Genomic DNA, 27,852 nt, shown 5'->3' with positions numbered 1-27,852 from the left:
AGCATTTCAGGCCCTCTGCCAGGGGAGGCAGGCGGTGGGCAGTGGGGGGTAGGGGATGGAAAGGGGGCACGGATTCATGGGATATCGTCCCTCTGCTGGATACTCTTCCCACTTTTCTAGGTCCCGGCTTGAAGGTCACCTGCCTAGAGAAGCCCTCTGACCCTCTAGGATAGGCCCTGGCCATTACAACCTGAGCCCCGTTCACCTCCTTGGTGGCATCTCCTACAACTTGTGGTCATTTCACTTCTCTGTCAGTTTCCTTTATGATGTGTCTCCCCCGACTGCAGGGCTGATGACTGTCTTGCTGTGGGCCGTGTCCCTGGCCTCCAGGGCAATGGTGGGTCCACTGCAAGCACTCACCAGGGATCTGCTGAATGATGGGGCAGAGGAACGCAGGACTGGGCTGGCTGGGAAACTGCATGGATGAGACTCACCTCTGCTGTTTACCAGCTGTGTGACTTCAGGCAAGTTGCTGCTCCTCCCTGGCCTCTTCCAAGCCTCCACCTGAGTATAAATATCCCACTCCATCTAAAAGATTGGCCTCACACTTCCTGAATAGATTAGGACCAATTTGAGGGAAGGTAATAGAAGTTGGAGTCATTTACTAAATTATACCTTAACTCAACTGCTGGTTGGCTATTCTTTCTGAGGATAACAGGGCAATGGTTTTCCCAGGAGTCACTGACATACAATGAGCCCAGTCATACTTTTTATTCAATAAACTCTTTTATTCTGGTTCACAGGTTTTTCCATTACCATAATGAAAATAGCACTAGTGATTCGTAACACTTAGGCTCAAATCAAAGGGAACCCCTCTTCAAACGATAAGGTAAATGGCACATAGTTGAACACAGAGTAAATGTTGGGCAAAAGGCTTTTAAAATATAGATAACGGGTTCAAGATTCTGTGTGTGTGCAAACACTTGAAGGTTTTGTTTATCAGGATGACACCGTTTTAAAAAGCACATGGTTTTGAAACTATATTTAAAATTGTGATAAAACTAATCTGTAGAGAAAAGGCAAAATCAAGCAAAAACAACCAAAAACCAAAACAAAGTGAATTGAATACACGGGGCTGATACACAAAACTTCAGTCCTTGGCCCTGGAATGGCAAGGTAGTGGGTTTCATAGAAATTCTCGTAGAAAGGAATGTCTGGACCGGGTGTTTCCATGGCCCTTGTCTGACATCGTTGCATCTCCAAGTCCTGTCTCCTCACAGAGGAAAAATGGCTTGTCCGACACATCTGCCTGGAGTCTGACTGGGACAGGGCCTACGTTCCCAATTCCTTTGAGAACAGTCCCAAATCCCGAAAAGGCAAGGCATCCCTGTGGCAGCCCTGGAGCAGTGGGGCGACAGGGTCATTGTCTGCCCCAGGCCCTGCTGGAGCTGTCCGAGTGGTTCACTGGGAGCGGGTGGGCCTCGGTGTTGAACACCCAGTCTTCCAGGGACAGCAAGTCATCTTCAGAGAACAGAAGATAGAGGTACCTGTGTCCCAGGCAGGGCAGGGAAGTAAGACACAGCCTGTCAATGCCCCGGGAAGGGTGGGTCACTGGGAGTGAGCCTCTGTGATGGACCTGTGGCTATGGTCAAGGAGGACTGGGACCCCAAAACTTCTTGGAGAGCTTAGACCCAGGGAAGGATGCTGTGGATGCCGAGGAAAGCAATGAGCTTTGGGGTCAGAGGGACCTGGTTTAATTCTGGCTCTGCCTCCACCCCCACGCTATGGGGGCGCACACCCGGCCAGCTCTACCTGCCTGGCCCCATGTGAATCCCACTAGGACCTGTCATAGCCTAGGTTCTCCTTCTTTGCAGGGCGGCCTGAGTGCTGCACCAGTCCAGACTCCTATGTGCTCTGACCCCCTGCCATGGAGACTTCTCAGCCCCTCCCACTGCACACTCAACTACGCATTTAGGCACTAAAATGAACAGAGTTGTGACTCCAGAACTCCAGCCTCCAGGTCATAGGGATTTTTTTTTACTGGAAAGAACTGACCATTCTAACTATCCTGAAGGGTTAAAGCACCAGAGGCCTGCTTTAGGGGACAGCAAGGAAGTGGGGCAGCCAAATTCCACCCCAAGTAAGCGAGGGAACGGGACAGCAGCAGCACCGCAGAGGCCAAGGAGCGAAAGTCACCAACAGTGGCCGATATTGACAACATCACCGTTATTATGATTCCCATTTTACGGATGGGGACATAGTTTCTGACAACTTAAGTAACCTGGGGAGACAGGTTAAAGAACTTAAGTAACCTGAAATATCACACAGTTAACACTTAGGGGGGTTGGATTCCAGGCCAGTCTCCCACCCCTGGGTGTAACCCTCTGGATTCCAAGCCCTCCATCCCTCTTGGTCCTGTCCTGTGACAGCAGACCCTGACTCTTGGTGAGGGGAAGAACCGCCGACCCCCACTCCCTACCCTCATCCGCCATCCCTAGGAAAAGCTCACACTGCCCTCTGGAAAGAACAGTGACCAAGCCAACTCACTTGAGTGTCTCTGCTAGAAAGAAACTCTGCTGCTTGTTATCGTGGTTGGGAATGCTACTGTACACGTCTTGGATCCCAGAGAAACCGGCTTCCGTCCGACAGTATTTCTCTAAGGCCTGAAAAAAGGCAGCCAGCCTTAGCATGGGGAGAGGAGAGCCCCCCGCCCCAAGACTTGCACCTGTCCAGACGGCCAGAGCTTGCACCCAGACAGGCCCCCAATCGCTCAGCTGAGGACCCCTGGCATTTGTGGGAACAGAAGACCAAGTTATTTTTTCAGGGTCAGTCACCCTGTGTCCGGACTAGAGGGGCCACGCTCCCTCTGCCCACCTGGCAGCCAGTTCCTGTTTGAGGAGAACGTAAAGTGATCTGTCCAGGCGCCGGGGTCAGGAAAGCGTCTGCTGAGATAGCAGTGGCCACACTGTGCTCCAGGCAGCGGCCCAGGCCCCAAAGGTCACGGACACTCAGAATCCTCTTCACAAGTTTCAGAAATGCCGTGTCTCAGGGCAGCTTCCCCCCAGGTGGGGACTCTTGCCTCTGCAACCACTGGCTTGAGCCTTTGCACCTTGAACCTCAGCCAGAGGTCAACCTGGCTTGACCTTCCTCTCTGCGCCTGAGCTAGGACTGTGGATTCTCAGGGACACGGCCACCCGGCTGCCCACCCCCAGAGCCCACTCACCATCACCACTTCCCAGCCCCACTCCCTGTAGATGGGGTCGTGGGTCTGCCGCCACAGGTACATGTAACTCTCCACCACCTCGGGCCGCAGGATATAGTAGCTCTCGCTCAGCTGGGTGGCCACCGCCTCTCGGCCAGAGTTAAACCAGAAGGCCTCGGGCCCCAGTTTGGTATCTGTGGAAATGGCCAACCAGAGGGCCTGGGTTAGACCTTCCACATCTTGCTTCTCAGGACCCAGCTGCCCAGGAGAGATTTCAGCTGCCTGGAAGCCCTCTGCCAGCGGGATGGTTAGTGATGCGCTGCTACAGGGTGGGCCCTGCTGGCGCTGCCTCGTAAGGCCCAGGAAGATGCACAGATCCCCTCTTAGCCTAGGCTGGCCAAAGCAAGACCCTTGGGGCCTCAAGAATCTGTGGTTTTGGACTCTGAGAATCCAAATGAGCTACTCAGCAGTCTGGGAAAGGCAAAGATTTGGGCAGTGTTCCCCAACGGTGTATTTTGAGACGTTAGCTCTCCAAGATGTTAACCAGAACTCAGCCAAGAGTTTTCAGTTTAAACATTTGGGGAATAGTGGATTAAGCAAAGTTAAATAGTCTCATGTTCACAAGACTTATCAGATCCTTCAGTATGCTAATGTGCAACGATGCTTCTCCACAGACCCCCTTTCTCAGGGAACTGCTTTTAACACATCCCAGACACAGCCTTCCAGAGCTGACATTTGGGAAGCTGCTGAGGTGGAGCTAAAGGGAAGACTTGCCCAGGAATATACCTGCTCAGATACAGGGAGCTGGAAAGGTCTGGGTTCTGTTGTTGTCATTGTTTTGTTTGCTTTTGGGCCATTTGCTGCCATTCTTGTTTTCTGCATGACCACAGTTATAACCACCACTGCAGCCACCATTTATGATTTTAAGGGCTATACTGGGTGCTTTACATACATTTTTTTCAATCCTAAAATTTTTTATTTTTGCTAAGGTAGATACTATTATCCCTTTCTCACATATGTGGAAACTGAGGATCAGAGAGGCTAAGTAATTTGTCCAAGGTAACACAGCAAGTCGTGGCTGACCTGGGATGTGACCCTGAATCTGTCTGATGCCCTTTCCCCAGGCTAAGCTCGCTCTCCCTCTCTTTCCCTCCTGAGTCTAACTCTCTAGGTCCAAAATTTAGGGAATGTGGGTCAGATCCTCCTCCCTTGAATGCCTGCACATCCTGCCCAGGTTAGCTGAGTGACCAGCTCTGCTCCTAATATCTGCCCTTCCCCTGCCATGAGGGTTCAGAACCCTGAGAGGCTTTCCCTTGAGAGACAGGGTTGGAGCTTTGGGGAACATCCTGCTTGTCCATGGAGGGCTTCACGGAAGAAGCATTAGCTAGACCCTGGCCCCTCATCTCTCCCAATGGTGTGGCGGCGCCTGGCCACTGGCAGTCATTTGGCCAAGTTGCTAATGGGGTGAGGGCACGAGCGACGGTGGCGGCCATCCGCAGGATGAGTGGGGCTGGCGGAACAACATGCTCTATTGAGCGCTGTCGTTTATGGCCTCGGCTGGTTGTCCCAGACAAACAAGGGGCTTTTTATTATTCCTGAGATTTCCTATTTGTTTATGGCCCTGGCAGAGCGAGCTCTTTGAAGAGAATGGAAGAGCCGTTGTAATGACCCATTGCGAGCCTCTGACTTACTGGAAGAGCCCCAGGAGCACGGGATTCAGCGGGGCCACCAACGGACCCGGGCTCCGGCTGGCGGCGCCGCCCAAGTGCTCACTCTGGGAGGCCTGTGCTGTCCTTCCCGTTGAACCCATGAGAAAACAGGCCACTGGCTGGCAGTGGCAGAGCAGCACTGAGCCAGGGGAATTTTACTGCAACTCTTGGGCCCTCTCTCTAATCAAGACTGGGATAGCAACTCACAGCAGGGGCATCTCCGGGGACCACGGGGGGCTGGGGATTTTCTGAAGGGTGTTTAGAGGCAGCGTGGGGGTGGAACCGGGAATCAGAAGTGGGGGTGGGGAGAAGTTTGGGGGTTCCAGGCCCGGTTCAGCTGCTCATGCGCAGCGCAGCATGACTGTGGCCAAGTCACCGCCCTCCTGTCGCAGTTTCCCTGTGTGTAAAACAAGGAGCTGGGCACGTGCTCTCCACCGTGACTTCTGACAATTCTGTGGTGAGTGCTGGATGGGATGACCAAGAAGCTCTTGAGCTTTCTGCTGGTCTTGGGTCAGAGAGGGTGGCTAAACAAGAGGCACCAGGAGGTTGTGAGACCCCCTGTAGGCAGGGATGCTGGGGGGAAAGGCAGTGGGACATTTGAGGGTAGGGGACTCAGGGTAAGGGAATTTGCTAGGCTCAGGAAGCCAACGTTTCTGCCTCAGGGACTAGAGGACCCTCTGCCCTGTGATCCTCTCATGGAACCTTGGCCAAGTCATCTCTGAGCCTCAGTTTCCTCATCTGTGTTGTGAGGTTCAGTGATGATGGTGGGTGTCAAGTGCTGCGTAGCACCTGGCACACACGAAGTGCTCTGTACATCGCCACTATTTCCCCTTTGGTTTAGGGTGCAATCTCAGTGCCTGAAGAGCACATCCCTCACTCACATTCTCCATAACTTCCATGGGGAGGCTTCCCTAAGACCATGTGCCCTTCACTTGCTGCCACTCTGCTGGTCTTTCAGTTCTTCCTGGTGTCTAGCCTCAGTCTCTGCTGCTGCCCCTTCCCCTTGCAGGGTTACCTGAGCGGGCGTATGACTCGTGGCACGTCTTGGTGATCTGGGCTGCGAGCTCCCGGTAGTGGGCCCTCTTTTCTTCCTCGGCGTCCTCAGCACCGAGGGCGATCATGCCCCCGGAGAAACAGGCCAGGTGCCCCATCTTGTGGTCCAGAATCCCCCCTCGCCACTCGGCAATGTAGGTCAGCCCCCCCGGAGAGACATTCAGCAAGTAGGTCTCTATTGCCTGGGAGCAAGGTGGGAGTTGGGCAGGGGGAAGGGGCATGGGAGGGCACAGAGAAGGGAGAGGAAAGGATGGAAAATTGAGCATTTTGGAGACGGCAGCGAGTGCAGGTCTGCCGAGCCCCGTCCCAGGCACAAGAGGCCTGCTGATCCCTGATGAATGCGGTCCCCGACCGGCCAGACCTGAGCCTCTGAGCCTGCAGGGAGGCGCGCATGCGAGGCAGCTCCCCAGGGCAGGTCTCTTGCAAAGCCTTTTACCTCGTCTATGTTTGAAAAAACATTTAAGAAATCTTTTAAGATGGTTATCATCTCCATCATATCCTGTTAGGTCGTCTTAACCCGAAGCCCAGTTGGCCTGTGTATGGACTTCAGGGGTCCAGAGTGCCCCTAAAATTGTACGCAGTCTTTCTGTAGGATGTGCATATTTATGGGAAGAGGGTCCCTCTATTTCGCTAGAATCTCAAAAAGGACTCACAGAAAACTAAGAACTGCTTTGTACAGGTACTTTATCACATGCTTCCTCATTTAATGCCCACAACAAGCTGGGCACATGGACTGTAGTACCCTATACAGAGGATGGAGAGGCTTGTCCTTGTCACCAGCCACACCAGGACTGAGACTGGGACACCCAGATGCCCAGAACTCTGCTCCTTCCACTCCCCGATGGCCACTCCCTTTTGGTGGGAAGGGACTCCAGAGGGAGGTGACGCTGTGGTAGATTCTGGAATGTTGGGGGTGTGTAGATGTTGGGCCACCATGCCCCCTGCCCCCACAAGCTGTCAGTCCCAGGAGACCAAGACCGAGAGAGCCCAAAGAGACCAAGATTGGGAGACCGAGGCGATGGAGGAAGCTGCCCACATAGCTGCAAAGCCAGACTCGATGGGCCAGTGGGTCCTGGTCCACGGCTGGGACCTCTGGAGCCCTTGCCAGGCATCTGCCTTCACCCTTGCCCCTCCAATCTATCTCCAGGGCGATCTCTGAACTCTGCAAATAACGAATTGGATCATGTCATGTCCCTGTTTAGAACGTTCAGTGGTTCCCAAGTGTCCCTAGAAGAAAGTGTTCCTCCAAGACACCATAATCTGGACTCTGAGGTTTAACCTGATGCTACAGACATGGCTCCTAGGTGCAGACTCCTTGAGTCCAAATCCCACCAGTTCCAAGCAGTGTGACACTGGGCAGGTTATAAGTTCTGTCTGTGCTTCGGTTTCCTTGTGTGTAAAATGGGGACAAGAGCGTTAAGTCCCATATAGGGTTGTGAGAACTAAATGAACTATGTCTACCGAGCTCGGCACATTTCCCGGCACAGCAAGGGTCCCCAATAAATGTTGGCTACTATGATTCCTCTCCAGTCTGTCCCCTACTCTCCCTCCTCATGCCCCACTCCAGCCACAGTGGCCTCTTTTCACTCATGTACCTCTCCCCCCAGAGAATATTTTGTGAGCCATTGAGTGTTTCCTTGGTGCCAGCGCTGTGCTAGGTACTGGGGACACAACTATGTGGCAGATGGGTCTGGACCCTGCCTTGGGGAGCTCAGCCATTAGTACGGAGACCTCCCAACTAAATCAAATTCACGCAACAGTTAGAATTTGCGATCAGCATTTTGAATAAAACAAACTGAAGGGAGGAGATAAAAACAACTGAGAGGTGCCCTACTTTGCAGAATGAGGTCAGAGAAGGTCTCTCTGTGCAGGGACAGTCACGAAGGCTGCATTGTCCTCCTGCTTCAGGGCTTTGCTACTGCTCCTCCTCCCCGCACGCTCCACCCCTGAATTTGCTAGTTCTGACTCGGCCTTGGGGCCTCTAGAATGCCACTTTCTTGGAGAGGATGCTCCAATTTAAACCAGCACTGCCACCCCTGTTACTCTATCAATCCCTGGCACTTTTCTTCCCATTGCTATTCCCACCTGGTATATGTTTCTGTTGAATATTCTGTCTCTTTCCCAGAAATCTGTGTGCAGCGTGACAGCACAAGCCACCACTAGTATTCTCCAGCCGGTGCCTAGTGGATGGAAGAAGCTCAAATGATATTCACTCCTTGATCGGTTTTTTTTCTTTGCCCTCTCCTGTCAGGGTCCACGGCTGGTGGGCTGGCTGCAGGACCCTTGCTGAGTGGCAGATGGGGAAGCGCTGATTATGTGACAAGCTCGGGCACCTGCTCGGCATGCAGGCAGAACTAAGGAGACCTGCAGAACTTCCTGGATGCCAGGCTGGGTCTGCTCTGGGCCTAGCCCAGGCTCCTGGGCAGAGTTGGGTCCTCTACAGCTGCTCTGCAGGGCTAAGCATGTGGTGCAGAGGAGGACTGTCATGGCCGGTTCAGGGCCCAGAAACCTGGTTCACAGTTACCAGTTGTCAACATTTTGGAGAGCACACAGACATCTGGGGGAGATCCCAGGATGCCACACACTGGAGCTGGAAATCTGCACCTTCCAGACCGTCTCCCGTAGGTTATTTCCATTATGGGTTAGCCCCAAGCTAAGTAATTGTAGTAAAGAGGAAATTACAGACCAGTATCTTTTTGAAGATACAATCGAGACAAGCAGATGCCAAGATTAAAAGCAAGCCTTTCTAAAACCCTGCACAGAACACAAGACAGCACAGACTGGTGACTGGCTGGTAAAGGACTTACATCACAGTAAGACATGTGCAAAGAGCTGAGTAGGGGGTCAGAGACCTGGGTTTGAATCTCAGCTCTGCAACTGAAGAGTTGGGTGATTTGGGGGAACTTATTTCACTTCTTGGAAGACCACCTTGCTCACCTGTTAAACAGAAATAATAACTTCTGGATTAGTGGTGGGGACTAAAGGAGAGAGTCCTCGAAGACTCTGGCTCCGTGCCCGGTGCTGACTGTCCCCCTCTTGCCTCCTGCGGGAACCCCATCTGAACATTCCGGGGAGGTGTGCCAGGCGAGCCAGGCTCCTCTGTGATTGGCAGCTGGTAAGCAGAGGCAGGAGCACTGCATTTGGAGTCAGTCAAACCTGTGTTTACACAGCTGACACTTGTTGCTGTGTGACCTTGGGCCACTCTGAGCCACAGTTTCATCATCTGTAAGATGGGGGCTAAATAAGACAAGGTCTCTTGAGTGCCTGCCAGAGGAGGCTGTGGTGACCGAAGCTCTCCTTGTTCTTCTTGTTGCCCAACCCCCATAACACTCAGGGGTGCGCCCACCCTGACCTGTCTGCATCTCCCCCATCCACCCCATCTGGACATTTGTCTAACCTGGTGGCTTCCAACCCTGGTGGCTTCCAACCCTGGCTGCACATCTGAATCACCATGGGAGCTGTAAAATGCTCTCACCCAGGCCCCCTGCCCAGAGGTTCTAATGTAATTGGTCACGGGTGCAGCCGGGATATTGGGATTTTTACAACTTTCCAGGTGATTTTAACATGCAGACAAGGTTGAGAACCACCAGAGCATTCTTCAAAGTCCCAAACTTGCCAGAGGCTCAGCCTTTATGCAGGGTCAGAGTCACTCTCACTTGGGAGATCAAATACAGGGAGCAAAGCTGAGTTCTCTCCAGTTCAATCAAGTGCTCCCAGTTTGCTTAAATAATTCACGGCCATTTCTTCCCTTGAAGCCTCAACTATGGTGTGCCCTGAGGGCAGGGAACCAGGCAGCTTGTTAACTTTATGTTACTCTGTGAGGAAAGGTAGGAAGGGCTTCTCCTTGTAGCAAGGCCTGACGACCAGCGGAACACATTCTCTGACAGGGGACTCTGGTCCAAGTTCAGCCAAAGCCAGGGGTGGACAGGGCTGAAACTCAGACTGAGCTGGGACTGGAGTCCCAGCAGATGCTTCATGAGTGAGGTCTTGGTGCCAAGGTGCTGGGCAGGGAAAACTAATTGCAGAGCCCACTGTTTAAAGGGCCCATGGCTCTAGAGGCCTGTTTTGATGTGCATCTTTTAAGCACTCCCATTCCTGGCCAGATTCATGTGATCAGAGGGTAATTAGAGATCACCCGCACCCATCCATCCACCCATTGATCCATCCACCCACCCATCCATCCATCTACCCATCCATCTATCCACTTGTCCATCCTTCTACCCACCCATGCATCGACCCACCCTCCCAACTATCTACCCACCTATCTATCCATACATCCATCCATCCTTCCACCCACCCATCTATCTATCCACCCATTCACCCAACTCTCCATCCATATTTTTCTCCATCCTTTCCGCATTCATTCATTTGTTCTCAACATGGTTATTGTGTCACTACTATGTGCCGGGCACCGTTTTAGGAGCAAGGCATACAGGGTAAATGAGTAGACAAAATCCCTGATTACAGATAACTCGCACTCTATTTGGGAAGACAGACAATAAACAAGTAAACAAATACATGTACATGATAATTTTAGATAGTAATAAAGGTGAAGAAGAGAATACACCTGGAGTATGTGACAAAGAGGCTGGGAAAGGTAATTCCAGGGCACTTGAGTTGAGAGTAGGCCAATAAGTGGGACCCAGCCATTTGAATGATATTCCAGCTGTAGGCCACAGCAAGTGCAAAGGTCCTGAGGTGGGAATAAGTCTAGTGTGTCTGAGGAAGAGCAGGAAGGCGAATGCCTGGAGCAGAGACAGCAAGGGTGAAAGAGTTAGGATATGAAGTCAGGGTGACCAGTGTGATCAGCATGGTCCAGGTCACGTGGGACCCCGTGCACAGAAGAGAGGAATCTGGTTTATTCCAGGTTCTAAGGAAAGCCAGTGAGAAGGGGGACATGCATTTCTAGCTCTTCTGGCTGCTGTGCGGAGAACTGTCTGGAGGGCAGAGGGGAAGCAGGGAGTCCAGTTTAGAGGAATAAGGCAGGAGAGTTCAGGTCAAGGTGGTGGCAGAATGGATTCAACTTGCTCAACTTACTTTATGGGGAAACTGGAGGCCAAGGCCTGCCCAGTGCCTTTTTGTTAGTTGGGCTCAAGGTATCTGTTGATGGGCTGTGGATTTCCTAACCCTCTTCCCAACATCTCGGGCTGACTCCCCCCTCTGCCCTAAAATCCCCCCCTCTTTGGAGGGACTCATCTCAGCCTACCATCCCTCATTCATTCCACACCTGAGGACTGCTGCCAATTCTGTGCTGTGTGGCCTTGGTCAAGTGTCTTCCCTTCTCTGGGCCTTGGTTTCCATCCACATAAAAGGAAGGAGCAAGACTGGATGCTCCACTGAAGGACGGCTCTCCCAGCCTGAACATGCTAATTATGTCATCTCCAGTTTGGCAGGAAGATGGCTGAGGGTTTCACATTGGCAGCCTCCCTTGGAGGCCGCAGCCCACAGTCTGGCTGCATTCTGGGCTCTGATACGTCAACTGAACCACGGACACTATGGGAGTGGTGGATTTTTGAACCATGGTTTCTGAATCAGACTGTCACTTCCTATGAGACCTTGGACAAATGACTTAACCTCCCTGAGCGTGGGTTTCACATCTGTAAAACGAGGGTGCTAACACAGTCCCAATTTCAGGACATTCGGGAGAAGTCATGCAACAGGGGTGTAAAGTGGCTGGCTGGGAGGGGACTGTGTTGTCATTCTCCTCGCCAGCTTGTAACAGGGCAGACAGGAGCAAGCTCTGCTGCTCTGGTGCCTCCCGGCCCCAGCGCACGGGGACCTCAGCAAGAGCTGGTGGCTAAAGACCGACTGCCTATGAAGCATCCCTTGCTTGTCTTACCTCCAAGGCTTCGTAGTACATATTTTTAGCCTCCATATCTGTCTTGGCTGACATCAACCAGGATTTGATCAAATATTCATAAAAACTGTCGCCGAGTCCTCCAACTGAGACGTGGTCTGTGAGGGGAAAGAGGACAAGAATGTTATCACCATCTGCCGCCAGCTGCTGGCGGGACCAAAGGGCATGGCTCGCGCCCCACCGCAGCGGCCCCAGTGCTGTGTGCGGGTGGGGAGCGGGCATCTAATCGGTAGCCGCTGAGGCCCGACTGGGGGCTGGGAGGAAGATACCGCCTGCGGCTCAGAGGAAACCGGGGGCCGTCTTGAGCACAAGTGCAGAGGCTCAACCACGTGTATAAATCATCTCACTTTAGAGGCTGAGGACAGCAGGGCCTCTGGTTATTAACTGCAAATGAGTTGCATTTCTTTAAAAAGATAATTTGGTGGCAAGGAGTTCAGAGATTTTTATTACCCAGTGACAAACATGGTAATTAATTCTGGGCAGCTTCATAAAGGCCACGGAAAAGAGGAATAAAAGCCTTAATTTAGTTGGTCAGACCCTCCAGTACAAAACCACTCTAGCAAAACTGAGTTTAAATTTTGCAAACTGGGATAAATGGAGTTCAAAGGAGTGGGGGAGGGAAGAATCGCGTTTGAAGACCCTCTCTCTGCCCTGGGGGTATCTGCCTGGCGGACAGTGGACCAGCCAAGGCCTCCCGGAGTTGCCAAGGAGCAGGGCCTCTCCGGTAGTGGCTGAATGGAGGGTCTCTCTACCCAGGGCTGTCCCAGGAGAAAGATGGGTTCCCGAGGAACACCTATCAGCAGAAGCAAGACAGAAAATGCTTCACTTGCATGCTTTGAAAATAAACGATGGGGAAACGTAAAGGTGTTTAATAGGCTTAACAAAGAACAAACTTTAGTTCTCTGTTCTGATTCCCTTAAGCAGAGAGACAGACAGAGGAAGGTAAATGGGGGTGGGGGAAGGGGCAGGGTGTTTTCAACTGCTCTGGAGAAGGAGGGGGAGAAAGAGGAGGGAGGGAGAGCGGGTGGGGGAAGAGAGAGGAAGTACATCAACAGCTACCATTCATCGGGTGTCTTCCGTGGGCTAGCAGCTTTACTGTATTAATTATAACTTTATCTTCCCAAGAACCCGGCAAGATGAGCACTATTGACCCCATTTCCCCGATGGGAACACTGAGAATGAGCCTAAATAGCCTTCCCAAGGCCACATGCTGGTGAACAGCAGAGCCCTCGCTACCTGCAGCTGTGCACAATCAACCAGAGAGTGAAACCAAAACAAGTGTGAGGAGAGAGGGACCAGAGGACAAAGGTACCGGTGGGAACCAGGCAAGGGGGTTGAGAGGAGCCCAAACACACAGTAAACCGGCCCTTTGGGTCCCCTACAGTCCCTATCCATCAGTAAGTCCTGGCCTAGAAAGGGATCAGGGATGGACAAGGGCTTGCAAAAAAACTAAAACAGACAAGATAAAGGGTGAGTTTCGGTGGGGAGTTGAGAGGGGTTCGTGTGGGCTGGACTTGGCTAAGGTGACAAGGGGAGAAAGAACCAGCTCAGTGTCCCGCCCCCCATCATCCCCGGGTGGAGGGCACAGCCTGAGTAAACACAGAGGGGCCGGCCGGGGAGCTGAGGGTGCGTCCCGGCAGCAGGTCTGTGCAGAGGGGCGGGGGGAGCCTGGAAGGCAGACTGGGTTGGCTTCTGCTTAAAGCCCTTGACACCTCTCCACCGCCCAGGAGCGGGGGCCCTGTCACCTCCAGATCATCTCCTGCCCTGCCTCCTCTCATGATTTTCTCCGCCACCCAGACATCTGTAGCTCCCAGCCTTTTCCATGCAACCTCTCACAGGTGCCTTGGCTGGGGCTGACCCTGGGCCTGCAATGCCCTTTCCCACCCTGCCTGGCTGCTGCGTCCTTGTCTGCTTTGCCTCAGTTCGGGCGTCCCCTCCTCAGAAAGGCTTTCCTCGGTGCCCTGTGGGGTGGCTGCGGGATTGAGTGAATAGGGCACGTGCTCGTGTGGGAAGCGATCGGTGGTGCTCTCACCAGCGCGGGCACCTCGCTGCCGGGTGCTTCTAGTATTGCACTATACATGTCTGTCTGTGGCTCTGTTGCCCTCGCTAGACTGTGGGCTCTTTGTGGGGAGAGACTGTGCATGATTCATTCTCTGTGCCCAGCACCTACATGGCACAGAGATGCCCAGTGAGATCTGAACAAATAAGGAGGAGGCAGGTTTGGGCTGTGCTGGAGGGGCCTCAAATGCCAAGCCAAGGAGCCTGGCCTGCATCATAAGATTGCAGTGTGTGTGTGACAGGTCCAGGGCTTCCACTGGCAGGGACATGCAGCAGAAGGTTCCATGGTGTTTGAGACATGACTCCTCCTGGGGATATGTGCAGAGCCTCTCGGGGGGACTTGACCAAAGTGGACAATTTCATGAGGAGGTCCCACTGCTCTATAGCTAGTGTGTGAGCATGTGTGTCCCCCATCACTGCGTGGTGCGCCAGGAGAAGCACAGGAGGGGGGAATTAGGAGATGTGGATCTGCATTAGCTTAGGGCAGTCATTACCCATTCTGGGCCTCAGTCTCCCCGTCAGCAAAATTTGAGAAGGGGAATACTAGTCAGTGTCCATGAGTCCTATAGCAGCAACAGGCTCTGCCAGGTCCTGCCTGTGTCAACACTGTCATCACACCAGGCAGCAGGAAGCTGAGCCACAGCCTGAGAATCGGCTGGCATGAAGCTGGAGGAGCTGGAGGCTGGTGGTGGTGGCAGCTCACTCCTGTACCCACTGGGGAGCTGCAGACCTGCCACACCCCTCCCACTGAAGGAGGTGTGGGATTCAGGCAGCAGACAAGAGGACAGATTATGCAGGGACTGAGCTGAGGGGCTGGTGACCCCTCCTTGGCAGCTCTCTGAGCTGTAAGTGGGTTGGTCTCAGGGTCGTTTCATCTTTGCCTGGAGCCATCAGGAGCCTGGTGGATTTATCCTGGGTGTGAGGTCTTAGTGGCAGGGGAGGGTCATAGGCCTCCCCTGTTACCCTGAAGCTCAGCTTCAAGGAGGAGCAGGAAGCAGGCAAATGCAGAGGCCTGGAAAATTGGAATGCAGCCCTAATTCTTCCTTTGCCTCTCTAAGCTGCAATTTCTGTGGCTGCAAATGGGCTAAACAGTCCCTGCCTGTCCTGCCTACAGGCTTTTTCTGAGGATTCAAGGAGAGAAAATAATGTGAGTGCACTCAGCTTATGCAGATGGCAATGTTATCATCTGCTGAAAAAATATACACGCACCCCACAAAGCCAACAAAAAACACAGGAAACCTGAGATGACCCAGGCTCTGGGAAGAGGAAGGCAGGAGCCCAGATGAGCAGGGCTTATAACCTTCCCTCTGCTCTTTAGCAGGCTATGGATTCATATTTTATTAACATGAAACAATTTCCCATATGTGACCAACTTTGCTCAGTTCTGCACTCCCGGCACAGCCTGAAAAGAAAATTATGCTCCTCAGCAGAGGCTCCCGTCTGCCAGGGTAATTGTTTAGCTGGGAAGCTGCACCCCTCTCACCTCTTTTTATGGGTTTTGCTGCATTGTCCTGGAGCAGCTAAGGCCAGCAGAGTAGTTTATCTCCTTACCCAGTCAGGCCTTGCAATTAAAAGCAGCAACAGCTATCGAACTGTCCCTTCCTGTGGCTATAATCTGCAATTCAAGCCTTCATTTTCTCCCTGCACTTTTGGGTTTGGTAGTGTGTTTTGGTTAAAAAAAACTCTGCATTTCTGTAAGTGGTTTTTGCAGGAAGCCACTTGGGGTGAGGTCATCACTAGGGAAGATTCCTGGGTTGAGTTTTCCGGGCCTCGTGGACCTGCAGATGGTTGAGGTGCGAGTTGGAAGGAAAGGCTGCTGTTTCTCCACAGTATCCTTGCTGCCGGCTGGCCCTCTGTGCCCTGCCTGTGTCATTCCCATTTGGAACGACCCAGACCATCTTTGAAGACTGAACTGAAATCTGTTTCTTGCAGCCTTTGACCATTACTCCTATGCCCCTACTTGACACACAAAGAAGGTATCTCACCTTCTCCTACTTTGCAGGACAGGAAACCAAGGCTTAAAGAGATAAAGTGAAGAAGTCCCCCAAGCCATGAAGTAATTAGACTCATGCCTTGCTTTGCCCCTGAGCCCTGGCCTCGATGACTGGGGTTGGAGGCAGGAAAAGGGAGGCTTTGGGCAAAAGCAGTGGAGGTGGGGACTCTGGGCAGCCTTGGGAGGCCCTAGAGGCAGTGGCCATGGAACCTGCTGCCACCAATTCCTGCTGACCATGACGACATGACCAGTGCTTGGTCAAGAGGTACAAAGCTGGAGCCTGGGCCTGCTTCTCCCAGAGCTGGGCTTCTCCACAGGGCTGCACATGCCAGGGGCCTGGGAGACTTGTCAACACTCTCACTGAAGTGTCCCCTAAATCCCATTCTGTTCCAGTGGGTGGGGCTGGGGGCTTGTGAATGATGCTCTGTGGGTAACCGACAACTGTGTGGTTGAGAAACAAATCTAAACAGAGACCAGCTGAAAATCCTGGGACTGATTCTCATAGGTTTAAGATACAGGGGTCAATTAATGACTTTTATATTGATGTATCGTTAGGTCCTGCTTAGGCATTTAAAAAAAAATTAAAGTTGAAAGCGAGAGCCAGATCAAAGGGGCTGGGAAAGGGTGCATGGCCTCTCTGGGAGCCACTTCCAGAGTAGACAACACTACCTGGGATGCTCCTGCGAGTCTGGGGGATAATGAACGAGGCTTCAGCAGGTAATACAAGAGACGAAGGCTGTGGCACTACTGGAAGGCTGTAGGAGCCAGCGTGGGGAGATGCCCAGAGCAAGCTTTAATGAGCGGGAGCCTTCACACCCAACACAACAGCAACTGACAATAAGGGCAAAATCCCTAAGGTGCCTGGGGAGGCGGGTGGTCTTCAGGAGCAAATGCCTCATGGGGTACAAGGCTCCGATAAACACATCACTCCATATCTGGCCCAGGTGCCTACTGGGGGCCCCCAGAGACCTGGGCAGGAATCAGCTGAACGAGGGGCAGCGGCATCTCTATACTCACGTTGTACCCAGTTCCCGCTCACGGGGCTGAGAAAGTTGGGGTACAGGCCAAAGGGCTTGTCGATCTTCCTGAGGACTTTGCGGATGTTCCTGACCTGCAAAGAGATGGACACTGGGTGCACCTTCACTCTCCTGAAGAAGCCAGCCGACTCCCAGCCCAATGAGGAAGCACAGAGGAAACTACTCCAGCGAGGCAGGAAGGGAAGGCGGGCAGTGAACGGCAGGCTCCAGCCCGGAGTGTGTGAGACGGCCTTGCCCTGTGCCCTCGTGCGGGGCCTGACCCACCACCTCTCCACTGGCCGCTCTGCCTGGTTGCAGTCAGTCTTGCTCCAGGCCCAGTGCCTGCCAGAGCCCCACCCCCACCCCCACCCCATCCCCACCACATGCTGCTTTTGGGATGGCTACTTTTTTTTTTTTAGGGGGTGGTTCTTATAAGTGACAGTAGCTTATTTGTAAGCGTTAAGTAAAATTGCCTTTTTAATAGGCCAAAAATGGTCAAAGCCAGTAATCCCACCAATGGGTGTATATCCAAAAGAAATGAAATCAGTATGTTGAAGAGACATCTGCACCCCCATGTTCACTGCAGCATTATTTACATTATTCAGATCAACCTAAGTGTCCATCAGTGAATGAATGGACAAAGAAAATGTAGTATATATGTACAATGGAATACTATTCAGCCCTAAAAAAGGAGGAAATCCTATCATTAGTGATAACATGGATTAACTTGGGGGACATTATGCTAAGTGAAATAAGCCAGGCACAGAAAGACAGATACCACATGATCTCACTTATATGTGGAATCTAGAAAAGTCAAACTTACAGAAGCAGAGAGTAGAATGGTGCTTTCCAGGGGTTAAGAGGAAGGAGTTGGGGAGATGTTGGTCAAAGGACACAAAGTTTCAGTTAGACAGGAGCAGGAAGTTCAAGAGATCCACTGTATAAGCACGGGGACTATATTTAACGACAACAACGTATGGAAAATCTCTGAACTAGATTTTAAGTGTTCTCACCACATAAAAAGTATGTCAGGTAATCAAAAAAAAAAAAAATGGGAGTCAAATATTGGTAATTTCAGATGGTTCAATCTAGCGATATGTTATTTTATCTGATACTTTAGGAATTATTTCAGAGGACAGGCCTGGGCTCCTGAATAGCCCCATGCTCTAATAGGCATCTCAGAGCATTAATAATAATAAATAATAACGAAAGCAACAACAACAGTAACCCCTATTACCATTTCTCAATTCCTTTGAGCCAGACCTCAGGGAGGTTCGGTGACTCGCCGATGGCCACTGGTGCTAAGTGGCAGAGCCAGGACATGAGTCAGGTCTGTTGGGCCACACGGACCTGAATACTCCCTACCCTGCTCAGAGCAGCTCTTGGTCTAAAAGTAGTGGAGATGCCCCCACTGGAGCCAGAAGAGGCTGGATTTGCAACCTTTGGGGCTACAAAGGGCGAGAAGCGAATTCAGGAGGGCTTTACCTGCAAGCAGCTGCTCCCGGCAGTACGTGCAATCCTACCCAGTGTAGGATCCTCTGGGACACAAAGGCCCTCAGGGACCACGCTGTCTCATGCTAAAAGATTTCTCTACAAGGCGAGCAGCCTTTGCTGTCACACCTTCCTTTCCAGGGGAAAGCACTTGGCTCTGCACATTGGATTTCATATCCACATATGCTAACGGAGTCCATTACAGGGGACAGGAATGTGTTTGTACCTGAGTTATCCTCAGCCATCCTGGGGGTGAGCAGGGAGGCAGGCTAAATGGGCTCTCCCAGGGGGCATGGACACTTCCAGAATTTGGGCCAATTTGTTGACTGCCAATAATAGTCTCTGTGGGAGGCACAATTGGGGGATGAAAATAGCTGGCATATGTATATGTGGAGAGAGACAGAGACAGATAGTGGACTCCAAAGAAATAGCCTGCAGCCTGCTGCACTAATCTGGTCTGGAAAGAGCCAGAAAGTCCTGGGCTCAAATACTAGCTTTATCACTTACCAGCTGATGGCCCAAAGCAAGCTATTTAACCTTTTTTTTTTTTTATCTGACCGGTAAGGGGGTAATAACCCTTGGCTTGGTGTCGTTTGCACAACGCTCAGCCAGTGAGCGCACCGGCCACTCATATAGGATCCGAACCCGCATACTCGGCGCTACCAGCGCCACACTCTCCCAAGTGAGCCACGGGGCCAGCCCACTATTTAACCTTTCTGAGTCTTAGTTTCCCCCTCTGTAAAATGGGGATATGAGGAAGACCCACCTCACAGAGTCGCTGGGCAGATTAGAGCTATTGTGATGATTCCAGACTAACCAGGGCTAGAGTGAGCTCCTTGTCCCACTCCATCCTGAGCTGGTCAGAACCTTCCTAGAGGAGTTTGGCTCAAGAGCAATGGAAGTGGAAGGCTTGGGGGAAGGCCTAGAGGTCGAAAAGGATCAGAAAATAAGAGCTATGGGGAAGTGGGATTAAATCGTTCCTTGAGCTTTCAAGGTGAAGTGTCACAGGGAGGCAGAGACCCTCTCAGTATGAGGAAAATGTTGCTGAAGGCAGGACTGACAGTAGGATGCACTGTTCACGGGTGGTAATGAGCTCCATGTCAGAAGAAGTGATCAAGAGAGGCTGAGAAGCTCTACTTGAACTTCTCAAGGACATTCAGGGGAACACACATCGAGGAAGCAGTGGTCCCAAACTTGGTGACAAAAAGCACATGGGTATGTATTAAGAATGCAGACTTCTGGGCCTAGGATGATGCCCAGAAATGTTTAGTTCTAGCTGTGCCACATGATGCTCTCAGGCTAGGGGCTACCAGGTAGAGGTGTGACTCTATCATGTCCCAGCTCCCCTGCCAGTTTAAGAGGCTGGCTTTCCAGTGGGGAGCGAAGGCTTTGGATGTGGGGGCATCCAAAAGTTTCTCCCAGGAGAGCTCTGGAGGGGAGGGCTTCCTTTTCCCTAGACAGGACTCGGGAGGGCTGGAGCCTGAGCGCCTCGTGAGGGCAGTGTGTGCACACTTCCCTTCTCCGGATTTAGGGTCAGACCTGTAGAGACACATCCAGACAGTGGGGACTGCCCAGGGCTGGGGCATTAAGGATGGGCCCCTCCTGGAGGGCTTCCCAGAGGCCAGGTACAGGTAGCTGTCAGGACTGGACAACGGCCTGCATGCTACCTCTCAGCACCCTAAGTGTCCTTAGACCGCCCGGGCACAATGAGAAGGAATGGTCCTGGGCATCTGCTGTAGAGTGGAATGGCTCTAACAGCCTGCTGGTGGCATGAGCTGAATAGGCATCTGGAAGTAAGAGGCATGCAGATCTCACGTGGAAAGTGAAATGTCCCTGGAAAGGAGACTTTTGCACCAGGTGGCCATTTCCTGCTGGTGTGAGGTTGTGCCTAGATCTCAGCTGCGCTTTCTCCAGATTTCATGTGTGGTTGCTGCTGAGCTGACATGTACCAGTGGAAACTTCCTCTCTGGCAGAGCTTTGTCTCTGGCCTCTGGAATCCTGATGGCTCCAGCACTCACCTGCCCTGCTGCCTGGCGTCAGGGCACAGTTAGTTCTTCCACAAATTACTATTTGCTCTATTAGCGGTAGCTCAGGAGCTCCTGGGTTCCCCACCTTCCTTCCTGCTGATTTGTGAGGGAGGAGCCACTCGCCCATCGCCACTGAAACCCTGGAACAGCTGAATGCTCATCCCTCTGCTCTCTGTGGGGAGAAGAGAGGGGCTGTTTTGGGAGGAGACAGGGAGGAGACTTACCTTTTCTGCAAAGACCTGGTTGCCAGAAAGCTCGGTGAGGTGTAAGAATTCCAAGTGCAGGGACCCAAACTCCGCCAGGATGCTGCTGCTGCCTGCAGTGGCCCAGCCCCAGCTCCCACTGCAAAGACAGGAGCAGCCATCATCACCCCTGCTGGCCACGCTGGCTCCTCTGCTAAGAGTAATAGCAGCTGCTCAGTGGGGGCACGTGCTCTATGCCAGGCACTGTGCTAGGAGCTTTGGCCATGCAACCTCAGCTAGTCCTCCCTGGCCCTACTTCCTGATGAGGACACTGAGGTCGGTGAGGTGCAGTGACTTGCTGAAGGTCATTTGACCCCAGGCCTGTCTAACTTGCAATACTGCTTGTATTTATCATCAAGTAGCCCCTGTAAGACTTGGGGGATCAAGACCTGGCACACAAGGTATGCTAAATTTACAGGTGACATCGATAATGCTGTCAGGGGCCACAAAGACCCCACAGAACACTCTATGGCCGTCCTCTGGCTGAAGGCACCTGTTGGCCACAATCGGTGGCTCTGCATGTGGAGGATAAATAGTATTGTGGTTTGGGTCCAAACAGGGGAGGCAAAATGCAAGGACCCACTCCCACCCCATCCTTTTCCTCTCCCCACAGTGCTGGTGATACCAAGGACAGAAGGCCCCAGCCTGGAATTTATGGAAACTACACCTGACGGGGAGTCAGCTCTGGTATGATCGCACACCTGGAGTTGCGGGACCCTGGCAATGCCTGGGGTTAGGATTGAAGAAAGGGCTCTTGTAGCAAAGATTTCCTCACCAGTTACCCAGAGACTGCTCATGAACACCACAGAAAAAGTCAAATTAGGCATTTCCAGCATAGCTCTGCAACCTCACCAGAAAAGGCTCTTAGATAACCACTTCCAGGTTCTGGATGCTTCCAACGAGGAAGAGTGCAGAGGCAAGACCTCAGTTAATTCGCACATCTGCTTTTACGGATGAGGAAAACAAGGCACAGGACAGTGACACCACCTGCCTGAGATCATACAGTAAGCGGAGCAGCTGGGACCCAAAGCTGGCCCTGACGCCTGTGTAACCACCTTGCGGCCTTGCCTCTTTTGATCATGTAATAGTAAACAAGGACCCTGCCTTTGCAGAAGCTTTTGCTGAAAATCTCCCTGGGATCTCCCTGGAGCCAGAAGGTGCAGGTTTAAGTGTTTGTTAGCTGAAGACCTTGGGCCAACCATTTAATCCTTGTGCGCCTTAGTATCTGCATCTGTAAAACAGGGTAAGGATAATACATCCCTTCTCCATTCCTAGGGATTTTGTGGGGATTAAGAGAGGAGGGTGCAGAATGGGGCTAGTCTGGGGCCAGCTGCTTCCACTCCCTGTGCCTCGGTTTCTTCATATGTATTATGATTATCTTTCCTGTGGGACATTTAGGGAGACAGGGTCTCTGCAGGGAAGTTATGGGCCCAGGGGGTGGGAACAGAGCAGGGTGACCTCTTCCCATATGTAGGGGCTCCGAGGTGCAGTTAGTGTGGGACAGGGTGAGGGGGCCACCCAGAGGCCCCTCTGCTTCCTTGCTGGTGGTAGCTCTGGCTTTCCTGGAACTGTCCCTCTATCTCCAGGGATAGGACTTGGGAAGGCAGGTGTGGGGGTGGGGATGTCACTGTATGCCACCCGAGGGGCACTGCTTTTTCTGGGGCTCCTCTAAAACTACCTTTCTCCTCTCCTCATCTTGGGTCTAGATGTGGCTTCTGAGAAAGCAGGGAAGCTTACCAGCCTCCCAGCTTCTGGAAGCAGATGGAGGACTTTGAAATCTTCTTTGCGGTCAGGTGACCTCAACAAATATAGAGAAAGCCACTGGCCCCTTCATCCTGTCTCCACTTCTATGGGCGTTTCCCTGATTTGGGGTGGGGAACGGATGGGTTGCACAGGAGGGAAAAATTGACTCCTAGATAATAATAAACAAAACAGCTTTCATTTATTGAGCTGCTACAGTAAGCCAGGTACCGTGGCAAGCTGTTTGCATGACTTCATTTAAAGCCCACAGGTACAGCCACAATGTATATCGACAAAAAAAAAAAAAAAAAAAAAAGCCCACAGGTAAAGCATCATTCATCCCAAATGCAAAGGAGGAGACTGAGGCTCATGGAGAAAAGTGAGATGTTCAGGACTGGAGCCAGTAGGTGGTGGAGGCAGAGTTAGAATTGAGGTCTGCGGGGCTGCAGCAGTTCCCTGAGGGGGTCTCCCACCTTAAGACAGCACCACACTCACCCAGAGGGAGAGGGTGTTGCCCTCTTGTCCCCTCTGTCCTTCCTCCCTCAGGCCCAGTGAGACCTCTCTCTCCAGCTTGTGATCTTAGTAAGAGCCCTGGATACCCACAGAGGGTTTCCTGAATAATTGATGCTTTCCACCCTGGCAGGGAAGTTCAAGGCAAAAAAAAAAAAAAAAAAAAAAAAAAAAAGCCACCAGCCACCCAGCTGTCTTTTGTTCTCATTTCCTCCACATGGGCCTCTCCTTCCTCTCTCCTGTCCCCACACGCTTCCCCTCCCCAGTGGGCTTCCTGTGGTGGAGACGCCTGGCAGACAGGCAGACAAGCAGAGCCTGCCCTGGGTGGAGGTGGGCAGGTGCTGGGAGCCTTGCCCCTCTCCTGCCTGGCTTCAAACCCGGCTCTCCTGGGTCCCAGCCAGCTGCCCTCAGGCAGGCTGGTTCACTTCCCTAGACCTCAGTTTTCTCGTCTGTTAAATAACGGTGTCCACGCTTCAAAGAATTACTGTGAGGTGTAAGTTATGCATGTAATTATTGTCATTTTAATCATCACGTAATTATGCATGTGTAAATTATGTGCTGTTTGTTACTGTTATTAAGTTAAATGTGTCAGGTGCCTAACATGTGCCTGGTGGCTTTGGTATCTCATTTTATCTTTACATCCAACCTCAGAGGTAGATACCATGATCTTTATTTCATAGGTGAGGATACTCAGGATCAGAGAGGGGAAGACACTTTTCCAAGGTCACACAGTAAGTTGGAGAACTGGTAGAGCTGAATCTAAATCCATATCTAGTTCCTAGGTCAATTGTGCCTCAAATGCATCCGTTCTGGTAGCATCCCAGAGACCAGGAGGTCCCCTGATCAGCCCTATGAGTCGATGGGCCAATGGGAAGCTCTGCCCTCCTCTCCCCTCCCCTCCGCACCTTTTAAGTGCAAGTGGGCCTGCAGCCTTGCCTGGGCAGGAGGGGCTGCTCCACAGTGTCCCCCACCCCCACCCCGGCTGAAGCTTCTCTGTGTGTGCCTGTGTGTGTAGTCATGTGTATGGTGTGATCGTTAGCTCAAAGCCAGACAGACCTGGATTCTAATCCTAACTTTGCTTTGCTGCTGCGTGACCTCAGATAAGTTTCCTCACCTCTCTGAGCCTGCTTCTTTATTGGTAAAATGGAGTTTCTGAGGTTGCTGTGAAGTTGAAAAGAGAGAATCTATGTCATGTGCTCATATGCTCAATAGATGTCAGCAATTATGAAGAAGTATATATTTGTGTGTGGCTGGAGCATGTATGTGAAAACATATTTGTGTGTGAATGAGTACGGATGCAAGAGCACCTACGACAGAGGCAAGCGTGTCTGAGCCTTTACGATTTGCATGGGTGGCCACAGAGTGTGTGTGTGTACATGAAGCTGTGTGGGACAGAGCAAGTGAGACTCAGCTGCAGAGGTTCTTGGCCTGGCCACTGCCACTCTCCCAGATCATCCAGTAGTCCCTGCAAGTCACAGGTCACACTAGCCCTGCCTCTGCCTCCCAGGCCTGCCTGTGCAGACATGCCCCCACCAGGGAGGAAGAGCCAATCATGTTCTTGGGGACCCTTCCCCTCGGGTGCTCCCCACTGCAGTGTTGGGGCAGGGCCTGGCCACTTAGCCCTTCCTCTCAGAGATACCCATGGCAGGCCTTGCTGGGAGAGGAGAAGCCATGGTGGTCCAGCTCACACCAGCAGGCCCTCTCCGGAGAGCAAACTCAGTGCCACATGGCACGTACACATCCCTGACACTCTGTCTGGTGGAACAGGAAGGAGTTTTTCACAACAAACTCTCTAACCCAGAAAATGAAAGGGAGCTATTGCCAGGAAATATCCATATACACACACATGTACCTGGCACCAACAGCATGCACAGCACACAAACAGCCTAAAAATAAATACGCTTCCTTAATCAGAAATGTCAGGATCTGTGTCAGATCAGGTCTGTGCCCTGAGGGACAAAGGTAAAGCAGACAGCCAAGGCTGTGGCACAAAGGGGAGGGATGGCCCCAGTGAGGTCCTATCTCAGAGCCTGGCAGAGGGAGCCAGAAGGACAGTGTGTTTGTGTTTGGGCTGCATGACAGCGGGCCATGTCTCTCCAGGATCAGTGTTTGTGGGAAAGGAATATGAGCAGAGATCCAAGTGTCCAGCTCTGGGAAGTCAATCCAGCCATGGAGAACAGGATTCCATCATCCCTGAGGGCTCTTCCCTGGCCTGTGGTGAGATTTCTGTGAGATCACATACCAGAAGCTTATCTCGACTAGAGAACAGTCAATGAAGATGCTGAACCTGCCATGTCCTCTCTCCTCTTTGCAAGGCAGAGAAGGGTGGTGAAGCTGTTGGCACTTACATAAAGGGTGTGACCTCCACAGGACAGAGAGGGTGCTTTGGGTACTCTAACCAGAGCCCAGGGCCCCTGCCTCACCTTCCCAGGCAGCTGGCTGATGCTCCTGTTGGGCTGAGAGCCCTGAGATGAGAAATCACTGCAGGGGATGGAATGGGGAAGTCCACTGTGACAGAAACATGACCGCCTTCCTCCCAGGCTTGGGTTGTCAGGGCCTCAAGGATGGCCTAACTCTCCCCAGGGTCTGCTCCACACAGCACAGGGACAGGGTGTAGGACTCCTGTCCAGAGGAGAGCCAGCGTCCTGAGACCTTTAGCAGCTTTGGGCCCCTCCTCAGGGGAGAGAGTATGACGTGCTTACCAGCCTCTGAACCTAGCTTGGGAGGGAGGGTGTTAGAGGCCCACATGGATGGCCCTAAATTGAGACGGTACTTGCTAGAAGGATGTTGACAGAGGAGCAGATGACCCTCCCACTCCAGGAAGATTGGGCCTGTGTGGCCCTAATCTTGACAACCAGGCTTGGTGACAAACACCTGTCCAGAAGAGCCCTGGCTAGGGCTCATTTTTGCGAGCCACCAAATTGCTGTGATGCCTGAGGTAGGTATCATCCTCTCCCCATGCCTCAGTTTCCACATCTGTCAGTGAGTGGGTTTAACAAAGGTCATGCCAAGGGCCCCATTCCTGCTTGTCTGCCTAACTGCCCTGGAGCCTCCTTACCAGGCCCCCACCAAGCCAGGACACGCACACAGGCATGGGCACAGCCCAGGCCACATGGGGGGAACGAGGCATCCTACCTTTTGAAGTTCACAACACCCTTTGGGATTCCAGTGGGGGTATTGAAGGCTGGCAGGAGTTTTTCTCCAAGCTTGATGGCCTTTATTCGGAACACCTGTAAGGAAGGGTCAAAGGGTTTTGTGAATCCAGGCTGGGTAGGGTGCAGTGGCTTCAAGAGGTCACTGTAGGCAGGCTAAGTCTGCAGACGTTGTGGGGCCCAGAGTGGAGATAGCACTGCCTCGGGCTCTGCAGCCAGAGACCTGGGCAGGAGCCTGGGTCCTTGGTCACTGGCCATGTGGCCTTAGGTGAGGTACTTCTCTCTGAGCCTCCATTTCTTTTTCCATAAAATGAGGATAATATTGCAGAGGGTGTTGGGAAGATGAAAATTAGATAACTGTTGTAAGGCATTTACCACAGTGTCAGGACCATGACGAAGGCTCAGCCTATAATTGTGATTAGATGACAACTGGGAAGATGAAAGAAAAAGCAGTCAGAGTTGGGGTGGAGGGAGGTCACCTCCAAGTTCAGGTAAGATCTGGCTGAGATGGGCGGGTCACCCGCGGTCAGTGCCGCCACCGTGGGACCAGGATGTTACAGGCTGACGGCATGGGTGGCGAGCAGTAGCATTTGTTTTTTTTTGTTTTTTTTTTAAAAGATGACTGGTAAGGGGATCTTAACCCTTGACTTGGTGTTGTCAACACCACGCTGAGCCAGTGAGCTGACCAGCCATCCCTATATAGTATCCGAACCCGCGGCCTTGGTGTTATCAGCACCACACTCTCCCGAGTGAGCCACGGGCTGGCCCTGAGCAGTAGCATTTGGACAGAATGTATAGAGCACTGGACTGGCAGCCAAGACCCCACTCTCCCCTTGCAGATTCCAGAACCCACTACCTCTTTCTGGGCTAGTTTCCTGTGTGTAAACAGCCTTTCTCCCTTTGACATTATGATTCTGCCCACAGATCCCACTTTGCAGCTGGGGAATAAAGGAGAGGGGGCTTATCCTAAACCACCACATGATAGCAGGGGAGCCATTAGGAGGTCCCAGGCCTCAGGGCCCCTCAAACTGCTCTCCTGAGATGCCTGACTAATCCAAAATACCTGTGACCTTCTGACTCAGCAGCTTCCCTCCTAAGAATTTATTCTAAAGAAATAAAGAATCAAAGATGTTGTAAAGATGTATTCCAGCATTGTTTAGAACAGTGGGGGAAAAGATGAAAATACTGTAAATATGAACAGGGAGTGGTTAAATTACGGCTTATCCATGCAGTGGAATGCCATGTCACCACTAGAATGTTGTAGAAGGATATTTAATATTGAATAAAGGGCTTATAATCCATTAAGAGAAAAACATTTCAAAATGTTTGCATGATGAAAGGAAGGAAATACACCAAAATATTAATAATGGTCTTCTCAGAGGGGTAAGCGTATGGACGATTTTTATTATTATTTTCTTCTTTTGGCTTATCTCTATTTTCTGGGCAATTTTTATAATAAAAACAAGCCTACAATAAATGTTATTTTTAAAAGGTGGACGCAAGCCCTTAAGTACCTGCTCCTGGTAGGGATCATGCATGTCTTCACTTCTGGAGCTTGAGGGTGACCCAGTTTGCTAACCCCCATGGTTGCTGCAAAGCAAAGCCTTCTTGAGACCCCCTCCCCCCACAACAATTAATAGCTGCTCAAACTGGCCAGTTAGCTCAGTTGGTGGTTAGAGTGTGGTGCTGATAACACCGAGGTCTAGGGTTCAATCCCTGTACTGGCCAGCCACCAAAATTAAATTAAATTAAAAAACTGCTGAGGCAGCTGCTTAGGGAAGGCAGTGGGGGAGGGACTTCAGAACGCTTTACACTGGAATGTGGATTTGAGGCCTCCGAGTGGGGTGGTCCTCTTAGGGAGG

The 27,852-nt window shown here is 51.9% G+C and overlaps 1 protein-coding gene across 1 annotated transcript in view; it reads right to left on the bottom strand.

Annotated features, from left to right (window-relative positions):
* Positions 1-813: 813 nt before the first annotated feature.
* MAN1C1 (mannosidase alpha class 1C member 1) overlaps positions 814-27,852 on the bottom strand; it is a 141,398-nt gene continuing 114,359 nt past the window's right edge. The window contains exons 5-12 of the mRNA XM_063104987.1: positions 25,974-26,068; positions 20,571-20,688; positions 16,830-16,923; positions 11,744-11,859; positions 5,867-6,086; positions 3,164-3,336; positions 2,488-2,603; positions 814-1,487 (exon numbers count right to left, since the gene is read on the bottom strand). Of these exons, the coding sequence (XP_062961057.1) occupies positions 1,361-1,487; positions 2,488-2,603; positions 3,164-3,336; positions 5,867-6,086; positions 11,744-11,859; positions 16,830-16,923; positions 20,571-20,688; positions 25,974-26,068 (1,059 nt within the window). The 3' untranslated portion in view covers positions 814-1,360. The remainder of the gene's footprint in view (positions 1,488-2,487; positions 2,604-3,163; positions 3,337-5,866; positions 6,087-11,743; positions 11,860-16,829; positions 16,924-20,570; positions 20,689-25,973; positions 26,069-27,852) is intronic.

Source organism: Cynocephalus volans, chromosome 8, assembly GCF_027409185.1.
Source record: "Cynocephalus volans isolate mCynVol1 chromosome 8, mCynVol1.pri, whole genome shotgun sequence".
NCBI lineage: Eukaryota > Metazoa > Chordata > Mammalia > Dermoptera > Cynocephalidae > Cynocephalus > Cynocephalus volans.
This window is presented reverse-complemented; position numbering and strand designations above follow the sequence as displayed.